Genomic DNA, 25,887 nt, shown 5'->3' with positions numbered 1-25,887 from the left:
AGGATTTTCATGAGGAGTTAGGTGATGTTAGCTAATTTTCTGACAAAACTGAAAGGAGATAAACTGGGATTAACAAACGTTTTAGAACATAGGACAGAGTTAGAAGAGGGTCGCTAATTTATTATATCCCAATTTAAATAGACAAGATTAGGGAACAGCATAAGCATTTGTTAATAATGTATTGCATCTATATTCTCGAGATCGTTTCTATCCGATATTTAGTTTGAAAAAAACGAGCAATTTCGGAAAGATAATGAACTAATAGAGAACTTTAATGATTATCACACTCCCGTCAAAATATATGGACTTAAACTACGAAAATTAAACAGAGGACAGAACAAAGAAATAAGAAGGAAATGTTAGAGAAACACGAAAAGGATGCGCGACTGTCTTGGGCAAAATTTACCTAAAATTTTGAAATTATTTATGTTATATCTGGAACTTGGATATCTAACAACAGTTTAACGCAACGATCTCGCCAATACTGATTCAGAGTCCTTTTAAAAAAACAAAGCATGTTGGGAAGTAATTTTTGACGATAGGTGAAAACAACATGAGAAGAAATTCCCTGAACCTAAATTCTAATGTGAAAAATAACCTTAAAATGTAATGTTATTTACAGTAGGAGTTTGTAAACATATCTGCATGGCAACAAATCACCACTTATGCCTGTCCACGTTAATTCACGTTCAGAGATAAAAAATTAAATTTCTTCCATTAATTTTAATACTTAATGACTTAACTATTGTCATATGAAAATAAACTGGTTTAAAAACATTAACTGTAACGGATTTTACTCCTTCAAAGACTTTTAGCATTATAAAGAAAACAAAATAATGGGTCAAAAACACAAAATATGTTTTTATGGTTATTATATACTAATTCAAATATAATTCAAACAGCAGGAATCATTTAATTGAAGCAGACTATACAAAATAAACAATGCTGAGGAGTTAGGTGAGGTGTTAGCCGAATTTTCTGAATATAGCAGCAAAATAAATAAATGAAAGGTAGATAAACTGGGATTAACAAAAGTTTTAGAACATAGGACAGAGTTAGAAGAAAGGCAGCCCATTTATGCATATCCCCGTCGTATAGGATACCTTCTAAGATTGAGGAACAGGTGGAGCAAGAGGTTAATAAGTGGGAGATGAAAGTACCGCGAATTAAAGCCGACACGGCAAACATCTCGTCATTTCCCGTGTATTGATAGATTTTAGAAAGCTAAATGAGAAGACCATTCCTGATAGGTACCCGGTGGCATGTCTGCCAGATTTATTTGTGGAGATTGGTGGTAAGAATATTAGTTCTTCAAATGATCTTATGCGGGGGTTTTTATAAGTGCCACTTAGCGAGGAAAGTAGAGGGTTGACAGTGTTTTTAGTTCCGAAGAAACTGTGAGTTTACACGGATGCCTTTTGTTTTGTCAGGCAGTCCTATGACTTTTACAAGGTTAGCAAATACTATCTTGCACGGGTTGTTAAGGAATTACAAACAATTTACAACACGGAAACTCTCTCTCTCTCTCTCTCTCTCTCTCTCTCTCTCTCTCTCTCTCTCTCTCTCTCTCTCTCTCTTAATTTAAATCTGTAAATACGTCTTTTTTCTCTTTCCACTGAGGAAACGCTTAATCTGCTGACCGTTCGTCCACTGCTTATTATACAAATCTCCACGAAACCTCCCCATCGAAATTATCCCTCGGGATCACCGCTCCTTCGTTACTTACGGAGATAACAGACACGAACAACGAGATCGTCTGAGCCTCTGATATTACAAATACTCTTGTTTTCCTTGCTGAAGTTGCTGTTAGTTCTCTGTAGAAATAGGTTTTGTTACCTGTCGAAATATGGAGCATAACGTCCATTATCTTCCTTGTTTCCTTTTACAGAGTTGGATAAATCTTTATTAATTCATTCTTTTGAGGTTCTTAAATCATTAAGTACTTTCAGTAGTATATTTGTAGACTAGTTTCGATACACTTCATATACACAGTACAGTAATAATCATTACCTTAAGCATATCATTACTGGAACCTACTGTATATAAGATTAAGAGTATTGAATACTGTAAAATAATGAGAAAAATTAGTTATCCAGGCTTACAGTGCATTATCTTGTGTATACCATAAAAACTGACTGCTATTATGTAAAGGCGTAACAATTCAAGGTTGTTAGGAGCATCTCAGGAACAGTGGGTTTTCAAGGGTATGTTCGATCATATTCTACTGTATATATATGCATATGACTTGTTGGAGGGACATCAGATTTTGCAAATGGCTAGTGTTCTCTGCTCTCCCTGTCATATCCAGCCTTCCTCGCCATTTTTCATAGTTAAGATGGTGCTTTGAGAGCAATCGCTAACATTGCTCTTTCCTTGTTCTCTATCAGTACCATCAACTGTCTGTTTGTGAGTATATTATCAAGGACACCAAAGCAAATCCACATATATTTTCTGAAATGTGCGATAACCAGGTTATCAGCGTTAACTCAAGAATTGAAAGAGGACTGCAGTCAGTTGTCGAATAGGGTAATCAGAAGCAGAGTGATCCATTGTGTTGAGCAGTTGGAATGATAGGATGAGATGTTTGTGGTGTAAAAATTGAGTTACTGTCAAGATTATTCACTGTTATGTCTGCCAGAAGTTGAGATGCTCTATTGTGGAAAGTGGTTCAAAGAAACGAATGTGGCCAGAAATTTGTTTTTGAGGAGGAGGAGGAGGAACTGTTTCTGAGGTTAATTTTGTTTCGGCTGGAGCTGGAGGGCGAGTAGTGATTTGGATTCTTTGGTGAAGGTGTCGAAGTGTGTCTCCATAGATGATCGTGACTGAGTATTAAAAATGTCATTTTATTTCCAATATTTGTCGGTTTCCACCTTGTAATTCCGGTAAATGAAAACCAGACGGAAGGACACCACCGTATTTAATGTAATGGATAAGTACAACTGACCTACTTGTAATTTAGGAACCAATGCTGGTTGCCTTCTTGCCTGGGATCCTCCTCTACTTTTGGAAGCATTTATTTTATATATATATATATATATATATATATATATATATATATATGATATATATATATATATATATATATATATATATATATATATATATATGGTATATATATTTGTATTTTGTGTTCTGGTTATTAATATAACGCTGTTCTTTATATAGGTATATATATATCTAATCCTTCAATATTCCTTTATATATATATAAATATATATAGTATGACATTTTTGAATATATGATATATATATATATATATATATACATATATTTTATTAACTGACCTGTGTATATATATATATAATGACATATATGAGTATATATATATTGTATATATATATTTTCTTAATATAATATATATATATTTATGATTTTGGATTTCCTATATATATATATTTGATATATATGTATGATATATATTTTATATTCTATCGTATATATATTATATATTATTTTCGTTATATTTGTCAATAAATAAAATAGTTTTATTACAACAGATAACGGTGTTCATCCAGATTATCAACTAATATATATATAAAAACAAGATATTATATAATTCAGTATATGTCGTGTGTATCATAATATCTTGGGAAAATATATATATTATATAACCTATATTCATAGAACGGAGATTAAATATATATAACATATGTATATTTGTGAACAAAACTTATCAATACCGTATCATTTTGATGCCCGTAATTATTGTTGAGGAAGAATAATCAATTAATAAAATACAATATAAATTTATGTTAATGATTTAATGAATAACACCGACTACGATTAAGGTGAACTCAGGTGAATGAAAAGAAAAGAAGAATGATTAATTTTTAAGATGGATGGAAATGATGAAACTCATTGAGATTTCATGTGGACGATTTGGAATTGTATTTTATTGTTATGCATATTGTGCAAGTATTGAAAATAGCAATATCACCATAAACATAAGCAGCAAACGTAAAGAGCAGCAACCATAAGAACACTCATGGCTTTTCACATATCTCTTGATGTTGTGAGGGATCACATATTGGAACTGGAAGAACTTGACTTAATAGATTTTACAGGACGTTCTACAAAACATAATGAAAGTTATACAAACCATGAAGTGCTGAGTTTGGAATATATGTAATCAGACCAAAACTAAATTTAACATTATTACTAGAATTAATTGCAATAGTGATAGTATTGCACATTGTGCCTGACGGACCTAAAAAGAATATTCACTTCCTTTTAGCAGGTCATAAGCAACGTCCGCTAAAATGTTCCTTCAGGTTTTCATGACACAGAAAGCAATTCCTGTCTGGGTTGATGGTGTCTGGTAAATATGCTTGCAAGACATTGAGCGCACCTTTTACCACGCTCCAGGTAAGTTATCATTATACATCCACTTTACCCCATTCTCATTTTTCTCTGCTTTTTAGTTTAAGGGTGCATAATAAAAGCATAAATGACAATAATAACTCATGTATGCAATCTTCTCGGTATACGCTGCTAAGGTTATACAACGAGGAGGAAATTGATTGTAGAATATTTCACAAAGATAAGAAAACGTTGCAAGTAAAATACTGAATAAACGAAGCCGGTTTGTCGATTTAGATATTTCGTGCTCAAGTTTTCGCAAAAGATGTCAACCTATATTTCTAACACCCAGACAAAATAAGAAATATTTTAGCCGGTGATTAATTAATATGAAATCATGGAAGAAGTAAACGGCAAAAAATCAAAAACCTTTTGTTTGCAAAAAAACTAAAGATGTCATAACATCATGAGAGGAGCAAAAAATGAACTGCATAAGAAAACAAGTAAAAAATGCGCCGAAGTTTATTCGTCGCAATCGAGTTTTCTCTCCAGCCGCTACAGCGTATAATGAAGGTCACCGAAAATATCTTCGGTGGTCTCGGTATAATGATGTATGAGCCGCGGCCCGTGAAACTTGAACCACGTCCCGGTGGTGGCCTATCCTATATCGTTGCCAGAATAACGATTACTGCTAAATTTAACCTTAAATAAAATAAAAACTACTGATGCTAGAGGGATGCAATTTGGTATGTTTGATGATTGCAAGGTGGATGATCAACGTACAAATTTGCAGCACTCCAGCCTCAGTAGTTTTTAAGATCTGAGGGCGGACAGAAGAAAACTGTGGACGGACAGACAAAGCCGGCACAATAGTTTCTTTTACAGAAAACTAAAAGGGATGATTCTGTAATATAATAATGTTTGCTAGGGACTTATCGTAACGGTAGAGGTATTTACTTGAGATTCCATCTTCAATGAATTACGAGAAAATTTCAGTCATGTGTCTGTCGGAATCGTCTACACTTTGCCTGAAAAGAAGCAAACATATAATAGAAAATTAGAAATAATACTTCTTAAGAACTCTTTGTTATCTGTATGAACTGACGCATCATTTTTGTTAAAATGCCAATCGAAAGAGAATCCCTTTCCTAAACCTCAGGTAGATGTGCATCAGTGATTAGCATTGTAAGCTTTACTCTATAGCTATCATTCTTATGCCCGGATAAGTAACCGAAAATTATGAAGAAGTACTTAGGTGTTCACGAACAGAAAGCATGACCAGAATTTACCAACAGATAATGGTAAGTATACTTACTTTTTACGAAGTACTACGGTAAAAATGAACTCGGTTCTTGCACCAAACTCCGGCGACTGACGGACTAAATACAGCAGAATCTACTGCTTAGAAACAATGTCGTAAAGGTCAAAGCATACATGAGATGTCGTCGGATGAAAGTGCGAATTTGACAGCGGTTAATCTGCGTCTAACCCCCTTCCATATGGCTGAGCGTAGATAGCAATGTTTTTTCTGAACAATATATGTTATCTTATTTTGTACTGGTTTTGCAACTCTTCCGCATTTTTACCAATGCTTACCCAAAGGTCATTTTCATCAAATTGCAATTTGTGTACACCTTTCTCCTTATGCACATTTTGTATGTCAATGTATACTCATACATAATTTTACTGCATTTTTTTAACAGTATATACACATCCTTTGTTTTTGTCACTATCTCTTGTAACCTATGGGTTGCACATGCCTTTATCAAAACAGCAATGATTTCCATACTTTGTATTTTGAAGACTAGTTATATTTCCTTGACGTTTTGCCATACCCACCTGAGTATAATGTAGAACAGTCATGTATTTATTATTATCACATATTTTTTTCTCACGTGTCCTGGTAAGTTACAAATTCAAACATATTTATAATTCTAAGACTGCTCACGGGTTTTATGCATTTTAATAATTTATATTTTCTTTGTCTTCCTTTTAGAGGGGAGCATATCCCCTGCTCCACTGCCTCGCCTTCGTAGCCGCCAAGGTCGGCAGTCACCACGGAGCACCCTCACTACCACTTGGTCGTGAGTCCTCAACACCATCTGAACCACATGGCCTGCTTTGCCTTAGCTTTGGTACTTCAAGAACTCTTCCATTTGCATGCTATATCAAAAACGGATCAGATTTCGACAATAAAGTTACAGGATGCTCTATGAGCATGAGCCGGGGGTGGCATAACGGTAGCTTAATCATGAACAACAATGATGATAAACTTACGGGCTGCTCTATGAGCAAGAGCCAGTGCTGGTATAAAGCCAGCCTAATCCTAAGCAACGACACTAAATCAGTGTTCTTTGGGCATACTGTTTATAGGCTGAGCTTTAGAGCTTGATTGCTTTTGTTTTTATTCTTCATGAGTGAATTATTCTTCTGTCCTTATAATAACCATAATGGATGACAGATAGAATTGGCGTTTTCTCTCTAAACGTTTTCGTTCAGTGCATTGGTTTTACAATGCCAGCATTCTGTCTAGCCATACTAAAGAGACGTTATGCTTAGGCACCTTGTAGTCTCAATCTTGTTAACTCTGGACTGTGTAATTCACCTAAGTTAATGAGAACCAAGCATTTCTTTTTAAAGGGGGATTGCAATACCTTGTTTATGAAAACTTCTACAAACCAAATTTTACCTACTCTTTTCAGTAGTTATTTTTTAAAATAAATTTTCACATATTTTAAATTCTCCGGTTAACTTTTTAAATCTGCTGTTGTTGCTGGAGTTGTCTAAGAGCTTTATTGTAAACCTTATTGCAATAACCACGACAGTCGAACATAAAATAACTAGGTTTAAACCTTTGATGATATTACTGCTGTACTTATCATTCTCAGTGTCAGTAATAATAATTTCAGAAATGATAAATGTAGTACTAACGATAATTAAGAGAGCAATAAGCTCCATAACATTAATTTCCTTGACAAGTTATCACTGGCATTTGCCATTCTGTCTCTGAAAATGATCATATGTTCCTAATCTCACTAATTTGGTGGAATCTGTATCCTCTTGTAGAGCACTAATCATCTAATCATGTTGAATATAGTCTTCTTTATGTCACTCATTCTAAAGATGTTTTCCAGTCGCTGCTTTCCTCATTTGCCTTTAAAATGTACAGCTCTCATCTGTCAATCTTTCTATCGCTTCTGTCTCGATATATATATATATATATATATATATATATATATATATATATATATATATATATATATATATATATATATATATATATATATATATATATTTTTGTATGGGGTATATACTATATATATATATATATATATATATATAATGTTACGTGTAGGTTGATTACATATATAATATATCATTTATTGTTCAATTTAATTAATTTTCACGGCCCTGCAAACTAAGAATAATATACGTAACCTGTCACTTGAATATTATATATATATATATATATATATATTGTTCAATATATATATATATATATGGCCCTAAACCAAGATATATATAACCTATATCATATGCCAAGAGTTAACCTCAAAGACAGTCGTTAATTAGCCAAAGGTCGCCAGTTAATGGTAATTAACCTTAACAAAGAATATTCAAGGAATAAAGACTTTATAATAAACGTCCACCAACTGCGGACGCATACAAGAATCTCTACTCGTTAACCCTTAAACGTCGAGCCTCTATTTACAAAAACGTCTCCCGTATGCCGGCGGCGTTCGGTGAGTTAGCGCCGAAGTGGAAAAAAAGTTTTTTTTTTTTAAATCACAGTACGCTCAGTTTTTAAGATTAAGCTTTGATTTTTGGCTCCTTTTTTTTGTCATTGCCTGAAGTTTAGTATGCAACCATCAGAAATGAAAAAAAATATCATTATCATATATAAATATTGGAATATATGACAGTGAAAAAAAAACTCTTATATAATTGTATACAAATCGTGTTGTAAGCACAACGGTTAAAGCTAATGAGTTAATTTTTTTTAGTTGTATTGTAGACTAAATTGCGATGATTTTGGTATATAACAAGTTGTAAAACGATCAAAGCAACACAGAGAAAATATTATCACAATATGATGCATGAATTCGTAACGCACAGACATAAAAAAATGTTTTTTTTTTAAATCACCATAAATCGAAATATTGTGCTAGAGACTTCCCGATTGTTGAAAAATTAAGATAATTGATTGAATATTACTAAAATATAAGTGTTTTAGCTTTAAATTGCAGTTTTCGACCATTTCGTTCGAGTTAAAGGTGATCAGAAGTCAAATTTTTTTCTATTTATCGTGATTTATATGAAAATATTTCAAAACTGATAAAAGCTACAACCATGAATTATTTTCTGTTGTATTACACATGAAATTGCGCACATTTTCATATATAAAACTTTATGTAACGACTAATATAAAATGGTGCAAATATTACGACAACGAGACGAAAGAATTTCTGAGATGTTCGGCTGAATTACGGTGGAGACGTAAGGAAAATGTTTTTTTTTTAAATTCTCCATAAATCAAAATATTATGCTAGAGACTTCCAATTTATTGCAAAATTAAGGTAAACGATTGAATATTACTAGAATGTAAGAGATTTAGCTTACATTTGCTTTTTTTGACCATTTCTGTTGAGTTAAAGTTGACCGAAGGTTGAAATTTTGTCCGTTATTGTGATTTATGTGAAATATTTCAAAATTGATAAAAGCTACAACCATGAGCTATCTTCTTTTGTATTCTACATGAAATTGCGCACATTTTCATATATAAAAGTTTATGTAACGACTAATGTAAAACGATGCAAACGTTACGACAACATGACGAAAGAATTTCTGAGATGTTCGGCCGAGTTACCGCGCGCAGACGTAAGGAAAAAGTTTTTTTTTCAGAAATTCACCATAAATCGAAATATTGTGCTACAGACTTCCAGTTTGTTGCAAAATGAAGGTACATGATTGAATATTACTAAAATGTAAGAGTTTTAGCTTATAATTGCGTTTTTTACCATTTCGGTCGAGTTAAAATTGACCGAAGTTTGAAATTTTGGCAGTTATCGTGATTTATATGAAAATATTTCAAAACTGATAAAGGCTACAACCAGGAGTTATTTTCTGTTGTATTTTACATGAAATTGCGCACATTTTCATATATAAAACTTTATGTAACGGCTAATATAGAACAGTGCACAATTTACGACAAAATGACGAAAGAATTTCTGAAATTTTCGGCCGAGTTATATCGTAAGAAAAAGTTTTTTTTTAAATTCACCATAAATCGAAATATTGTGCTAGAGACTTCCAATTTGTTGCAAAATGAAGGTACATGATTGAATATTACTAGAATGTAAGAGTTTTAGCTTACAATTGCGTTTTTTTGACCATTTCGTTGAGTCAAAGTTGACCAAAGGTTGAAATTTTTGTATTCGACGACGGTCGTCCACTTGGCACCCAACAGACAATTTTAGTCGATGTATGATACGTCCAGTAGGCATTTAAGGGTTAAGATGATTTTAGATTCAAACGCAACGGTTCCTCCAAACATTGACCGAGACACAAGAAAGCATTGAGACTTAAACTTATTTGCTTACCCTAAATCCTAGGTATTTTACTGGAATAACGGGGTTGAAGCTAACAATATAATAATTTCGCTTAATCTAGACTTCGTGAACACATATACCGTAAGTGGTGGCTGAAGGAAAAAAAGAAAGGAAATTTGAAATACAGAAAAGTTACTATCAATAGACGAAGCTTTGAACAAGAATCGACTTACCGTGAACGCCGAGTCGTTGTGCGCATCATGGACCTCAGGAGTCGGGTTCTGGCAGTCTTCCCAATTCACTAATTAATATAGACAAGGAGAAAGTGGTAAAGAACAAAGAAGACCAACGCTGTTGCGTGCTCCTTTATTCGTTGTCAGACTCTCTCTGACTCTGTGACCTCGCTCGCGTCCCCGCCAGGTGAGGCGGTCTCTTGACATCACCCCAGGCAATCCGTTCTTGACAAAGGCATCGCCAATGCATAGAAGGAAGGAAAATAGGTTAGGACCACCATTCTTAAGGGTCATTGAGTGTAAACCCTCTCTGAGGCTTAGGTCCCCTGCCTAACACCTATGCCATTCTCCAAACTTTCCAGCCTTGTTTGAACTGAACTGCCCAGCCTGGGACAAAGCAATTTCCCTGTCTCAGTCAGGCTGATATTTCCTACACCCTAAATACATCGAGGGCGAACAACAGTAATATTTATAAAAGCTCCCCCTTTAGAGGGCCTTCACTCCCTTTTCGGGCGTGAAGGTCTATACTAAACAAGCTGTTTGCCTCTCATAGGTTACTCTCCTTCCCCTGAGCAGATTAGTCCTGGTTAGCCTACCTAGCTACAGAACTACCTAACCCTAGAGATAGGATATGAGCTATAATCACTACTTTACCTAATTCTAATAGTACTAGAAGGTGCTCACGGTTATTATAGGCTACCTCCTACAATCACGATGTGTTTTAGACCTAGCCTAGTGGTACATTCTATGGTATTCCCTAGCCTGACCTATCCTAACCCGACCGTAGCACCAACATAAGAGTTAATATTCTAACTAAATTACAACATGGTTTATGTTTAATACAATTAAAATTTACTAGTTAATTCATGAGGTTGCCTCATATGATAAATGGGTGCCTCACTGAGGTCTTAGGCCATGCGTGTCACGAGCATCGTGGCTCGTTTCACAATAGTTAAGATTACTGAAATTAGTTATGCTACTTACATGATTACTGCGGCTCGGTGGTAAGTGGAAGGAACAAGGCTACTAAATTGATGTACTGTACTTCAAGGTGGCCTAGGCTAGGTACAAATAAAGGAAGAGATCACACTGGCTACCTTCTCTGGGCAAGGGCCAGGATCACTCTTAGATGTTAGGGCACTGTGCCGAGAGGGCACTAGTGCCAGGATGAGCGATAGCTCGGCAACTACTGGGCTCTCTTCCGCCCCTTCTTCTTCTTCTTCGGTTTCCTCCAAGGCCTATCAGTAGCTGGCCTAGCAGGTGATGAGAGCACCGACTCCGGGGACAGGCCAGAAGGGCTAGCGGGCGCGAAGTCAGGGGCAACTGCAAAAGCTGCGGAGGACTCCCTACTCCGGCTGCTGCGACAACCGGGCGAGAGCGATCTCGACTTCTGCGTCCGAGGATGCCAGTTCCTGGTCTTCAAGGGAGGGGTACCATTTCGATCCTCCAGGGTTCATCCTGGATTCAAATTTGCAAAGAAGAATCTTGCAAAAGAAGTTTCGGGTGCTGGAGGCTCTCCAGTCGCGATGATCAACTGCATGGGGAATCCTAAATCTCCCGGAGGAGGATTCACCTCATGATTTAGACCCGGCATAGGGCCTTTTCCATTGGTAGCTCAACGTCCGTGGCGGACGGAGTCTGGCACTGCTCAGTGCTCGCAAGTGGCACTGGCAGCAGTTGAGGGTCAGGCATGCCTGACAAGGGGTCCGGAGGTGCAATACCTCGCGGACGACTTGGGTTTGGCTGCAGCAGAGATTCCTGCCCCAGCAGGGAGATCGTAGCCTCTCCTAGAGTTTTGTTCGGGGCGTCCGCTGGGCGTTGCTTGCTTGGGCAGCCCTCCCAATTTGTGGAGTGGTCTGCCCGCTTGCACGTCCTGCAGCGGTACTGCTCCTCCTGAATCTCTCTTCGCGGAGGAGGACCTCTTGGTGGGCCAGCCCTTCGCGATTGGAGAGGGCTAGGCCTGAAATAGGTTGGGTGGCGCCCTTCCAGCGGACCACTTTGGTGGGCGGAAGGTGGAGGTTTGTCATTTTGAGAGTTTTAGATGGGGCCTCCGTGGAGGAGGTAACGTGGCTGCGGAGTGGCGTTGGTGACGGGCTTCCGCAGAAAGATCCCGACCCAACAAGAAGGCCACTCGGGCCGAATTCCACCTACCACGCCAAGGTGGTGGGGTATCGTGCCCAAGGTGTCATAACCTGGAGTTGGACAGTAGGCACGGTGATGGTGTGGCCCTCTATCCACTTCATTTCCCACCGGGTTTCTTCATCAACCATGGCACCGGCTGGCACTTGGGCCCTAGTGATCAGGCTAATGTCTGCCGCAGTGTCTACTGTGACCGGAAGGGTCACTGGCAGGCTAGTGCTCTGAAGAGGGCCACCGAGATGAACTGGGTTTCCAGTCTCTCGGGGTAAAGGATCCGGTGCGGACCAGCAGCAGAAAATGAAGTGCTGATTAGGTTGACAAATTTGGTGGTGGGGACATGATGTGGACAGGCCGGAGATCCAGCATTGTAGTGGCTAGCAGCCCCACAGGATCTGCACGGGCCTTTTGGATGGGCTCGGTGGCCTGCAGTAACTGTTGGAGGAGAGGGCTGAGTGGATGAATCGGGAGCGGAGTTCTGGCTGGTAGGGTTAGGCTGCTTATTAGTGCCGAGTTTGTATCGGCACTCAGCTTCAGCGTGGCCCCCTTCTTGCAATAGTTGCACATGGTCTTGCTAGGCAGTCCATTCTTCGGGCGAGTGGAGTTAGAGAGGTAGGCCGGAGGGATGATTCGCTTCTGAGAGGTGCTATGCGACTGATTGAAGGTTTCCCACGAATCAGCCATGCGACAAGCTTCCATAAGTGTGGAGGGCTGTTTATCGTTAAGATATACAGCAAGGGGCCCTGGCACACATTGGAAAAGGTCTTCTAGCATGGTCCGATTGAAAAGATCCTCAAGCGTCGTGCAGGCCAAGGAGTCGAACCAGCGTGTACCGGACTGGGTTTTGTGACATGCCCATTCTGTCCAAGACCAGCCGACTTCCTTGGCAAGACCTCGGAACCGTTGTCTCCATTTTTCTGGGGTTATCTCGTAGGCCTTTGTAATGACTCTACGAACTTCCGCCATGTTGCCTCTCTGGCTCTTCTCCAGTGAGCGAAGCGCTGCCTTGCTTTTCCCTCCATATGCTTGGCTAGTATTAAGGCTCTCTCCATCTCCGTGGTGCTGTAGTTATCGAAAAGAGCCTCGATCTCCTCCAGCCATGCTTCTGGCTCGTCCTCAGTCCACTTGGGGACTAGAAAATTGATGCTCGAAATTGGAGCGTTTGATGCAGCAGGTGTAGGACTGGAGGCTTGATGGCTAGCCATAGCTTTGGCATTCTCCATTTCGCTCTCTCAAGCTCGAGCTCCTTCTCCTTTAGGGCTAACTCAGTTTCCTTGCAGGCTAACTCATGCTGTCTCCTTCTTTCTTCTCTTTCCTCTTCATACTGCCTTTGCTCAGCTTCACACTTCATACTTCCTCTGCTCGAGTCTTTCTTCCTTCTCCCGCTTGGCCAAGTCGTCCACTTGCTCCTTAACCCAGGTGGTAAGTTCCGAGCCGGTGAGACCTGCCGCCGTCCCCAGCCCCAGGAAGGTTTTATAATGCTCTGCTGCCATGGTTCTGGTGGGAAGGGCGTCTAACCGGGTCGACTGGGCGTACTTGGGCAGCGAGGAAGTGTCTCTTCAATGACGTGGCACCCTTTCAAAAGGTGGCACTGTAGTTTGGGTGTGCCGTGTACAGGTCACACTGGTGGCACTCAGTATCCCTAGGCACTGGTGCAGGTTAGGTTCCAGAAGAACTTTCTCTTCTGTGTTCCCTTTGGTTTTGTTTTATTTATTTTTCTGGATTCTTGCTTGGTGGCACTTATGGTGCCAATGTGTTCCTAGGGACCCTCTACTGGAGTCCAACTAGGCTATATGGGAGGAAAGGCACTCTACACCCCTGCAGAGTGCAACAATCGAATGAGAGAGAGAAAGGGAAGGTAAAAGAGAGAGAGAGAGAGAGAAGTAAGCTATTCAAGTGATGAGTGCTGCAAATTATTGGCACTGTGGAATAAAGTGAATTTGGGTTTTTTTTTTTTTTTTTTTTAAAGATCCTCGTGAGTGGCTGGTCCCAGTACCGGCCCCAGTGCTGGCCCCTTCTTTTTTCAGAGGGTGAAAACTACTGTTTGCTTCGGTCTGGATAGCAGGCCTCACTCGTGACCGACAGTTTATCACTGTATCGTAAGTACTCTTAACTTGTCCTCATCTATTGTGGGACAGAGGTGTTTCTTTTATTTGGTTAAAGTATTCGAATTAATTAGCCTAGTGTCGGCCGTTCTTTCTTTGAAGAGGGTCACGTACACTTAGGTTAGGAATGCTTACTTGAATGACGAGAGAGAGAGAGAGAGAGAGAGAGAGAGAGAGAGAGAGAGATTGAGAGAGAGAGAGTTTTCAATCAGCGAATTTCTTGCTGCTTGAGAACATGTAAACAAAGATTTTATACATGCACAATGGCATGGATCTTAATAAAATGATATAGATGCGTCGTCTTGGCTTCCTTAGGGATTACTTTATTATCTTAATTTTCCCGGGAGCCGACGTCACAAAAGTTTATCGTAAAAATTTTAAATTTTCTTTATATGATTTTATAGTAGGTATTCGTATAGGAACTTGTTATTACTCCTAACTAAGGCCTAACTTTCCCTGCCTAAATTATCTTTTGGTTTTTTCTAGCTAAGATATTAGGAGGTGGGTTCGCTACGAAAAGCAAAAAAAAAAAATATGACCCAAGAGTGGCTCGGGCAGAGTCTGGTCACAATAACAAGGTCGTTGAGATGGCGGCCAAATCCCGTTAGGCCTAAATTTCAAAGACAACCTCGCGGCGCGACAACATCAAATGGCGGTTACTCTAGTTCAAACAATTTCAAAACAACCGCGCGGCGGGTATTTTCTTTTTAGCACAAATTCAAACAACGAACGAAACAAATGCAGGTATCCAGATTTTACTTTAAATATACCAATCATGCATAGCGTTTTACGTTACGGATGGAAAACTAAATTACCAAACAACTTTGTGTCTTTTGTTATCGTTCTCACCGGAAACATTAAACAAACAATGGAATAGAGTTTGCTGATTTGAACGGACCAAATTTACGTTACTGAAAAATGTATTTTATGATAAAATTACTACTTCCGTTCGTTCGCTACTTCACTGACACGGTTTTTTTAATGATTCCCGCTATATGCAAACAATAACGATCGGAATTGCCGACGCGATTTCTAAATTACTTTGTGTACATGAAACAGGCTCCGCTTTTTCGGCCTTAAGATTCGTTACTTGAACGACTTCTCTCACGGTCGAACACGGTAAAATGCCCTTGTCTTAACGTTACAAATTATGACTCTCTGCTCTCAACGCACCCTTCCTTTCTACGCTAATTCTCGCTACACTTGTTATTATAACTATCTCTTTACTGCTTATTATTATGCCTCGTTCCTTGTTTGGAAGAATGAAATGGAGTTCGATATCTGACTTTTTATTTTTGGAATTAATGTAATTTTAATTTCCTTTTCTCCAGATTCTTTCTCTAAAATGTACTTTAGATTCTACGCAAGGTCGCCAATGTTACGTGTGAGAGTCTTGGTTGATCATGTATTATTCAATTTACGTAATTTTTACGGCCCTGCAAACCAAGATTACACGTAACCTGTCACTTGAAGCCAAAAGTTAACCTCAAAGACAGACGTTAATTAGCCAAAGGTCGCCAGTTAAGGGTTATTAACCTTAACAAAGAATATTTGAGATGAATTTGATTTTAAACGCAAACGGTTCTTCCAAACATTCGGACGCGAGGCATACAAAAGCATCGAGATTTAACCTGATTTTGCTTACCCTAAATCCTAGGTAGTTTACTGGAATAACGGGGTTGAAGCTAACAACATAATAATTTGACTTAATCTAGACTTCGTGAACACATATACCGTAAGTGGTGGCTGAAGGAGAAACAAAGGAAATTTGAAATACAGAAACAAAGGATAAAAGAATGGGCGAAGTTTTGAACAAAAAGCGACTTTACCTTAGGACGAACGTTGTGCGCATCAACGACCGACGTGGGAGTTCTTGCAATTGTTTCTTCACTTCACTAATAGAATAATAGACAAAGAAAGGGGAAGAGGTCAACTGGACGTGTTATCTCTCCGAAAGCTTGGTTCTCTCTGAAGTTCTCTGACCGAGCCTAGGTCAAAAAGTCACCCCAGGCGTCCACGTTATTGTAAAAAACATTCGCCAAGAGACAGGTAGGAAGGAAAAAGGGACCTTAGGACCACCTATTCTTAAGGCTGATAGGGAAATTTTCCTATAGGGTAAAGGCCTAACTTACCTATCCCGTTCTCCAACGGACGTTAAGGTTTGAACTGAAGACGCACTAGCGTGGGACAAAGCAATTTCCTGTCTCAGTCAGGCTGATATTTCTATCCCTAAATGTTCGAGGGCGAACAGCAGTAAATATTTATAAAATATATATATATATATATATATATATATATATATATATATATATATATATATATATATATATATATATATATATATATATATATATATATATACATATATATATACATGAAAGGTGAAAATTAAAGACCAGGTACCCAGCTTTCGTGTACTGCGTACACTTCTTCAAGCATATACAAAGTAAAATAAATAAATAGAGACATAAACAAGCAAAACATCATTACAGTATGTAATCACTAGTTTGAAGAAAATAAATTGTCACTACCAAACAATAAGTAAAAATACTTTAAAAAAATGCTTAAGAACTAAAACTGCAGTTAGAACAAGCTGTCGCTAGGAAAACATGACATTATACTTTCCTACAATTTTATGAACAATGATAATTATCTAATTTAAAAGACCTGAACTCAGATTCAAAAGTTGATTGTTAAAATGCTTAATAAAGGCAGATTCAATTATATTCCTTTTAACAATGTGGTTACAAAAAATGATCTCAGATAAATTTTTCCATTCTATACAATGGTTAAAATTATTCATATGTATAAATCAAGCACTTGTCAATTGACCTGTTCGAACTGCATAACGATGCTGTTTTAGACTAATCTTTTCAGTTCATTGCCAGTTTGATAGGTATTTATTACTACACCCAGCACAGGAATCGTGTAAATACAGCCACTAATTTGTTTTTACGAACAATAATACTCTGAAGTGTCCCTGAATTCTTGTAACAACATCTATCTTGAAAATTTTCATAATTTTTGAATGAAACAGATTTGCACTATATGGCAGTGTCAAAATATTCTCTCTCAAAAACTCCCTATTGTTATAGGAATAAAAAATGTTTCTCTGATGTATCGATTAAAATCTTTGGGTATTTTAACATAATTCCGACGTCAAAAATTTTTAAAACTCAGAGTCTAAGAATTCCGGACTGCATATCTTTAATGCATATATATTACATATGTGTATGTATGTATGTTCCGTATGAATGGGGTTCATCTGAATAATAATAATGTTTGTATACACATTATATATATATATATATATATATATATATATATATATATATATATATATATATATATGTGTGTGTGTGTGTGTGTGTGTGTATATTATATAATGTGTGTATGTGAGGCCCAGGCATTAGCTGCCAGTTGGTTGATGGCATTTGCTTCACATCTGGTTGCAAGGTGCAGGGCTAGAAATTTCATCCCAGCAAACAATGGCTATAAAAGGAAAAAGGCATTTACTATAAATTCCTTTTGCCATGAAAGTTTTTTTTAAGTCTGTTGAGAAATTAATTGCTTTTCATTACTGATTCAGGATATTCCTTCTTTTGCTAGCTTCAGCTGGCCTTATGCCAGCACGGGCTCTTGCTCTTGAAAATCGAATTAAAAAATATAGTTTTGTTATCTTTTTACATACTTTTGACAAATTTGCTGTGTATAAACATAAGATCAAACGTCAGTTCAAGTAGTGATGGTGGAAATAAACAACCATTCATCGGCTTGATATAAACTCAAATGGACATAATTATTTCAAAAAAAATTTTAAAGTAAAACAAAAAAGAAATGGTTCAAACAAAGGCAGAAATATATAATGGTTTATTTTTAAAATGTATTTTTGTCAACAAAATGGTTCCTGTCAGAGATAGCATTGTATATCAAACTTAAAATGGTATTAACCTGTACTTAGTCCTATTTCTGTTGCTATAAATCTCGCTCTAATCGGCTCTAATAAAAAGATATGGTCTCAGAGAGAAATTTTATCATCGTTGTATCCGCCTAATGATAAACAGATATTAACCAACGGGAGCTAAAAATAACTTGCATGCTTAAACTACAATAGATCGTTTTTGTTATATTTTATCATCATCTTTTCATGATAACATCCCGCAAAAAAATTACTTAAGGCATCCAAAAATATCTCGTCTTTTACTCATCCTGTTCTTCCGAATAAACAGTAAAACTTTCTAAACAACTAAGATTGTTATAATTTCTTTGAATGGTTTTCTTCGGTTTAATCGTATAATCAAAACTATTCAAAATCAAAATTAAAGCCTCCTTTTATAAACAAAGGCAACTTCAGCAGAAAAGATGGTGGATATGTTGATGAAACTAGGTGGTCCCGTTAGATTACCTGTCTGTCTGTCGGACAAATAACCCCTCCGCTGTACCTTGACTTTGGTATCTTTTTCTCTTGTCTGTCGAAATAACCAAGACATATTCTCGTGGAATATCCATTTCCGTGAGTAAGATCCTTTACCTTTAGCGTTATAGAATGAACTCTCAAGAGATTTATCGGCTTAAATAAAAAAAATTTCTTAGCATTAAAATAATTACTAGTGTCTGCTCGTTCAAAATGTACACTTCATTACAAAACCAATTATCGTATTCATCGTTTACAAACATAATCATGATCAATGACACGTAATTAAAATGAGCTCGGAAAATGAGCACCAGTTTCAGAGCATCTGTGAAGAAAATGGGGTACTAGGGCTAGTCTGAGGTCACTGACCTACAGATTCGAATCAGTTTGCAGTAATTTTCCATTACAATAATCGGTTTTCATCTTGCACAAATGTACACCCATGAGCTGCTTTGTCAACCAGAGTGTGTGAATTTTCAAAATGAATGCAAACCTGTTACGGAAAAAGAAAGAATGGAGTGTAGGTTATTGTCAGAAGTGTTACCAAGGCGGAATATAGGCGAGGTTTGGCGCGATATAAGCGGCCAGGTTCACTGAGTTTTAATTTGGTTGCCTTTTAAGAGAGAGAGATAGGTGGGGAGAAAAATTACTTAACTTACTCTGTTTCATCAGAAGCAGAGAAATAGCGAAACTTCTTTCGATCATTCATCTACCTTTCCAAGAAAATAGTCCACCCCTTGGCAGTTTGTCTGATAACATGCATGAACAAAACAAAAATATTCATAACAGTAATTTTCTAAAATACGTGTTCGTTTGATAAATATTTCCTTTGTTATATTTAGTTAAAATGAGTAATACAAACGCAGGGCAATTAAGTTTATCACAGTGATAAACTTATTACTTGATATGGCGCCATTTGTTGAAAATATAGCGAATAAGGAGTTCATCTGGCTACTTATTTTCATACGCCAAAGGATCGGGATTTGGAGAATCCACTAACCCTTAACCGGTCCTCATAGCTCAGTGTATAACGGTCCGGCATTAAGTTGTGTTGTTTTAACGCATAGCCCGTTGTGTTTCGGCAATCTAACGGCAATAGTGGTTTCGATAAAATTCACGTGGAAAAAACCCTTTGGCCATAGTGACCTATAATATAACGAAAGCACCGAAAACATGGAAAGTAGCCGAAGAAACCAGAAACTATTATTTATGAAATAATTTAAACTCTCCGAGGTTATCACCACAAGAAGGAACTATTTATTAATTGCATCAAGATGAATTTCGGCTCACACTTGAGGACGGTAAGTCTGTTTCTTCCGTAAGCATAGTAGTATTATCTGGAAGATAATACTACTATTGAAATGTGTGAGAGGAGTTTGACACTGCTGATGAGCCTTTTATGTAATTGTATGATGAAATTGATGTTGCGGAAGGTTTATTACAAATCTAGTTTGATTCAGTAGTTAGCGTTTAAATGTTGTAGTGATCGTTCTATTTGTTATTAGCTGGAGCCAACCCTTGTTATGAGAAGCAGCTTAGAGTTTATATATGTGTATATGTTTGTATGTATATATGTATATATACACGCACATCATATATATATATATATATATATATATATATATATATATATATATATATATATATATAATATATAATTGAGTATTTATTCAGAAAACTTGTAATTTTTTCTGAATAAATACTCCATTAGATACCATCCATTTTGAATGAGGTCCTTTTAGTAGTTCTACTAATGCATTGAAAAACTGTGTATGTGATAAATTTTATATATATATATTATATATATATAAACTTTATCACATACACAGTTTTTCTATGCATTAGTAGAACTACTAAAAGCAACATTTTAAAAATGGATGGTATCTAATAAAACTATTTATTCAGAAAATACAGTAAATACTCAATTAGATACCATCCAGTTTGAATTAGGTCCTTTTAATATATATATATATATATATATATATATATATATATATACATATATATATATATATATATGTGTGTGTGTGTGTGTGTGTATGTATATATATATATATATATATATATATATATATATATATATATATATATATATATATATATATATATAGATATAGAGATAGAGAGAGAGAGAGCACTCCCAACTCGATTTAAATGTATCCTTGCTACTTTCAGTGGAGGGTCACGCAAGAAGTCGTCCAGTGGTGCTTCTCAGTGTCGTTTTCTACACCTCTCTCTCATTTCCTCTTCGCAAAGCACAACTTCCGATATGCTGAAAAAACGCCACATTAGATGATGCTGGACAAGAAACCGAAGTCGCTGGTGGTCGAGAGCAAACCATTGCCATTAGGATTAACGGCAAGTCTTTAAAAAACAGGTTTTAATTAAATATTTCCGTAGGGTGAAACAGCAGTCATTTTAGTGTTGTCTTGACAGTCTGATGGTAAATTAATCTTGTCAAATGCATATAAAAAAGAAAAAAAATCCTGTGTTAGGACTGTATGGTACTTTTAGGGCGTAATGGGTTGCAACGTCTATGGTGGTCGACTTCGTTCTAAGAAAGCTATACGAGTATATATATATATATATATATATATATATATATATATATATATATATATATATATATACAGTATATATATATATATATAAATATGTATATATATATATACATACATACATACATACATACATACATATATATATATATATATATATATATATATATTTATATATATATATATATATTACACACTTTGCCTAAACAGTATTTCTATGACTAATAGTTGTTACTCATTGGTGGTTTATCTTCTGGACTTAAAAAAGTGCACTTTTAACATGTCAGTCATCAGTTTTAGGGATAAATTACGTGCACAAATAAATATTTTTTTTAAGTTGACATATCTCGCTGAAGACTGACAGTAAGAGCTTCGGTCTAACAATTTATACGCTAATGTTTGTACACAATCTTGCAGGTGCAAGCCAGAAAAAAGCAGAGCAGGAAATCGTCTTTTTCCTTATATTGTGTGAAGGTAAGGAGGAAGCTTTTGAGCTATGTTATTCGTATTGCTCTGTGACTTATCAGTCACTGCTGGTCACTTAAATAAAGCTTCTATACTCTTTTTTTCTCTTTACTTGATGAAAATAAAAATGCTTGACGAATTTTAAAGTAACTATTTTCTCCCTATTGCAGATTATAATCTAGCAGCTGTATCAATATTTTCCAAGAATTAAAAGAATATTGTTTGGTACGAATACAGCTATTTTATGACGATTTTCATGAGTCCTAATCATGTTGTACCTAAATTTACTTCAATAAATTGGCCTAAATTCTATATTCAATTCAATTCAATAGTATTTGTTTTGCCTATTGAATAGACACCGAGCAAGCTCCCGGTCTGCCTCATGGGTAAAACGGCCTTTGTTGATATTCTATGTTTTAAAGAGAAAGAGAGATTTTCTCATTTACATCCTTTTATTATAAGTCTAGATATCATCCAATAAATCCCATGTCATAGGGAAGCTGGTGAAGGCCAAGGTGGGAAGCTTGATGGCTGATATTTCCTGACAACTGAGACAAGCTGCTGTAATGCTCAAATCTGCTGTAGCCCTCACTACGAAAAAACTTAGGTAAGATTTCTCCCATCCGTGTTTTTTTTTCTGTTTTCCTTTAAAAACCTAAACCAGGCATTTCACGAAGATCATTCGTCCAACAGGTTCCTAGTCATAGCCGACTCGAAGAAATTATACCATAAATTTGCCGAGATCCCGTCGCATTGGCCAGAGGACTACCAGCGGAAGATCTCGATGGAGTACCGCTACATCTGGTACCCTCCCGAGAGACTGGATATGCGCAACATGTTCCGCGTCTGCGCAACCGAGAGGCTCTTCCTTCCGGAGATGTTCCCCGAGCTGGATGCCGCCATCTATATCGACACCGATCTCATCTTCATGAGGCCGCCGGATGACCTTTGGAATGAGTTCGACAGATTCAACGACAGACAAGTCGCAGCGATGGCGCCTTGCTTATACCACTACGGCACCAAGAGGAATAAGGTGAGTGTCATCAGGAATCCCAGAAGATTAGTCTATAATTATTGGTTAATTAATGTGGAGGTATGACCTGCAATTCTTATATTTACTTTAAAAATAATCATTCAAAAGAAAATTAATCTATATTCCCCTGAGATGGGAAATTTTAGGAATAATCAGTTCAAAACTAACTTTTGATGGAGTGATGCTATACTGATTTTGATGGAGTGATGCTATACTGATTATGTCCTGTATTCTAATTAAAAATGCCCTTTACTTCGGATCTTTTATCTAGAGGAGCACATTTACATTGACTATGAAACTACGTGACTACGTCCCATCACACTGCTTATAAAGCAATAAGCTCTTAATATTACTTTGCGGGTTTAGTCTAGCCAAAATGTTACCAACTTGACCAGATAAGTTTGCAGATTAAACCCTTACCCTGAAAATTTCCAGTCTCTAACTACATGCACCTACACAGAAGGCTCATCAGAAGCTTTTCAACCTCCTATGCACACTACGCCATTCTCTATCTTGCACACACGCTGTTCATTTCATATGTATATGTATGTTTAGCATAGGGATGTGGAGACCCTGTGGAAGATAAAGTCACCCAGGGCAGTGGGTGCTGTAGACGAGTGGTGCCTTCTCGATACGCATGTTTGTGTGGCTTACTCCCATCTGGATATAGACATCAGCGTCTGCTGAGGTCAAGAAAAAGGATTGTAGGGCTAGCAACAGCATCCCTAAAGATTTCCTGAGAAATCAGACTTACCCTTCTGGAGCCATCCTTCACCAAAGGGAACAGATGCAGCTTTCTTTTTTTTTTTACCCGTAATCACACTTAGGGGTTATGCAGTGTATTTATTACAATGAAACATCTTTGTTTTCACTGCCGCATTAGTAAAAGTGATAAAATTGATCATGATTATACTTTACCGACGTATATTCCAAAACTGTCCAAATCTGAAAAGTGGTTGGTTTTCAATTCATTTTCGTTTAGACTCAGGTCAGTGTAAGAAGGGCGTACAATAAACAAGGATTCTGAAGCTATATGTACTGCAGTTCTGCTGAATCTAGGCAGGCCGTTAAACGTCAGTGCAGGAAAATCATATTATACTTTGCAGCTTGTAGCTGTTCCACGTACGTACATCGCTTATGAAATAAGGGGAAATAGAATTTTTCTTTGGGCAAGCATCACCGATATAGGTGGATTTACTTGAAGGGGCAGAAACTATGAGGTTGCTCCGCATCGGGTATTACCTTGAAATTGACTTTTCCAACAGTATTATGGTTGCTTATTAACAATTTACCGCCTTTTATGTCGGACTACTGTAATTAACATCAGAGCATAGGTTTTTGGGTGTTTTTGTACGCTGGCCGTCCTGGAATGTTATCGCGCAAGCGCAGTGTTATAGGGGAACTTTTGGTAAAAACTGGTTTCCTTCAGCAGAACACTGCCTGGTAGGTTAGGTGAGGTTAGTAGAGTTCATGGTAGAACTAAGTATTAGCAGTCCGTTTTTCTCCCGACGATTTCCCCACCCAAAACCCTGCCTTCCCAAAGGGTCGCCAACCATGTTGGGTAGATATGGGGTTAATAATAATTAACCGACAGTACATAACACCATGGACCTCCTTCATCAGCAAGACAACAGTGTAGGGAATTGAGTCCTAGGTAGGCAAATGGTCCGTGCGGAGTTACCCTGTAGTTTGACACTAGGAGTGCAGCGATGAAGTACATTGAGTGTTTTATTACCAATTAAGCCAGATGTCATAATGTGTGGACTATACTCTGAAACTTATGCTGTTTATTAAGCTGAACATAAGCCAACATGGGAGTTTGCATGGAAGTTGTGCAGTTTGGTGTACAGAAAATTACATGGAAGTTGTGCAGTTTGGTGTACAGAAAATTGCCTGGTAAGTGGTAAGATTTAAAAGCAATAGACTTAGATTTAATTCAGCGTGAAATAGTGTAGTAGGTCTGTTTTTTATGTAAAGTTTGTTTTGGTTTACTTTGGAAGTATTTCCATATTCCATTACAAACTGTGGTCCCCACATTTCTAACAGTGGGCAGCCTAACTAGAAACTATTTTCTGTTGGGGTTGGGGAAGCCAAAATGAGTAGTATCCTGTGTAGACAGAGGGATCACGACTTGATGGGAGGGTGCTAGGGTGTGGAAGGTCAGGCATGGCTTTGAGGTTAGGCTAGGTCAAGGTAGACCTGGTTAGGGTAAATGTAAAGAAGGCTGCACAAAGATGTCGCATTAGGCTAGTATAATTTTTTGACAGGAGAGTACAGAAAGGTTGTAGCCTATTAAATGCAGAAAGGGTGAGTTAATTTGAGAAACTGAGATAATGAGACATTTACTGTGTTTTGGTCATGTTACTTTCATCCTCAAGGGGCTGGCACTGAACATGATGTCCCACACAACTTCTGCCATGTTTAGTACCAGCCCCTTGGGGATGAATTGAAAAACATTAACAAAAGAGAGTAAATTTTTCATTATCTTGGTAGATTTCAGATTACCTTGCCTGTACTTCAGTGATAGCCTGTACATTCTTTTCTATGTTGTTTAGCCAAAATATGGTTAATAAACAATATCTTTGTTTTGTGCGACTTTCTCATGTACATTTACCATGGCTAGAGTGTATTCCCTCCATGATATCTACTACAGTCTGTTGTATTTACAGGTTCCATTTTATGGTACTTCTGGACTTAATGCAGGCATCATGCACTTGAACCTGACAAGACTGAGCACTTTCCCCAATGGTGGCTGGTTCCAGCAAACATAGTTTTTTGATTATTATTTGAAGATAATAAAGCTTGCTGATCAAGACATTTTGAACATATTTTACTTCACAAACAGTAAGTGCAGATTTAGAAAGGAAAGTAAGAGTACTGGTTCTCTGTATGTATTAATTGTGCCAGTTGTAGTTGTATTATGAGTAAAGTGCAAAACTGTAAGAAACCTCATTCATATACTTTTATTTTACACATGGTGTTTTTTGACTTCAACAATGGCGACTGGCCATTTGGGAAATGCAGCATACTGCATTTCCTCCACCCATGGATCAAAAAGATTTAGCCACCTCTGCTTCTAGCTTACGAGAATCTGT

The 25,887-nt window shown here is 37.1% G+C and overlaps 1 protein-coding gene across 1 annotated transcript; it reads left to right on the top strand.

The window, feature by feature from the left end:
• The first annotated feature begins 22,253 nt into the window (after window positions 1–22,253).
• LOC136852802 (glucoside xylosyltransferase 2-like) lies at window positions 22,254–25,563 on the top strand. Its single transcript, XM_067127703.1, has 3 exons — window positions 22,254–22,366; window positions 22,453–22,792; window positions 25,462–25,563. Exons 1-3 carry the CDS (start codon window positions 22,326–22,328, stop codon window positions 25,561–25,563), a joined length of 483 nt encoding a protein of 160 aa, XP_066983804.1. The 5' UTR covers window positions 22,254–22,325.
• The last annotated feature ends 324 nt before the right edge of the window (window positions 25,564–25,887 follow it).

This window comes from Macrobrachium rosenbergii, chromosome 26, assembly GCF_040412425.1.
Source record: "Macrobrachium rosenbergii isolate ZJJX-2024 chromosome 26, ASM4041242v1, whole genome shotgun sequence".
In the NCBI taxonomy this organism is placed as follows: Eukaryota; Metazoa; Arthropoda; class Malacostraca; order Decapoda; family Palaemonidae; genus Macrobrachium; species Macrobrachium rosenbergii.
This window is presented reverse-complemented; position numbering and strand designations above follow the sequence as displayed.

Bases quoted from the DNA above. Each gene is read 5' to 3' on its own strand.
- LOC136852802 (XM_067127703.1), top strand. From the start codon at position 22,326: ATGCTCAAATCTGCTGTAGCCCTCACTACGAAAAAACTTAG. The intron at 22,367-22,452 runs GTAAGATTTCTC...TTCGTCCAACAG, and splicing joins CTCACTACGAAAAAACTTAG to GTTCCTAGTCATAGCCGACT. The intron at 22,793-25,461 runs GTGAGTGTCATC...TTGTATTTACAG, and splicing joins ACGGCACCAAGAGGAATAAG to GTTCCATTTTATGGTACTTC.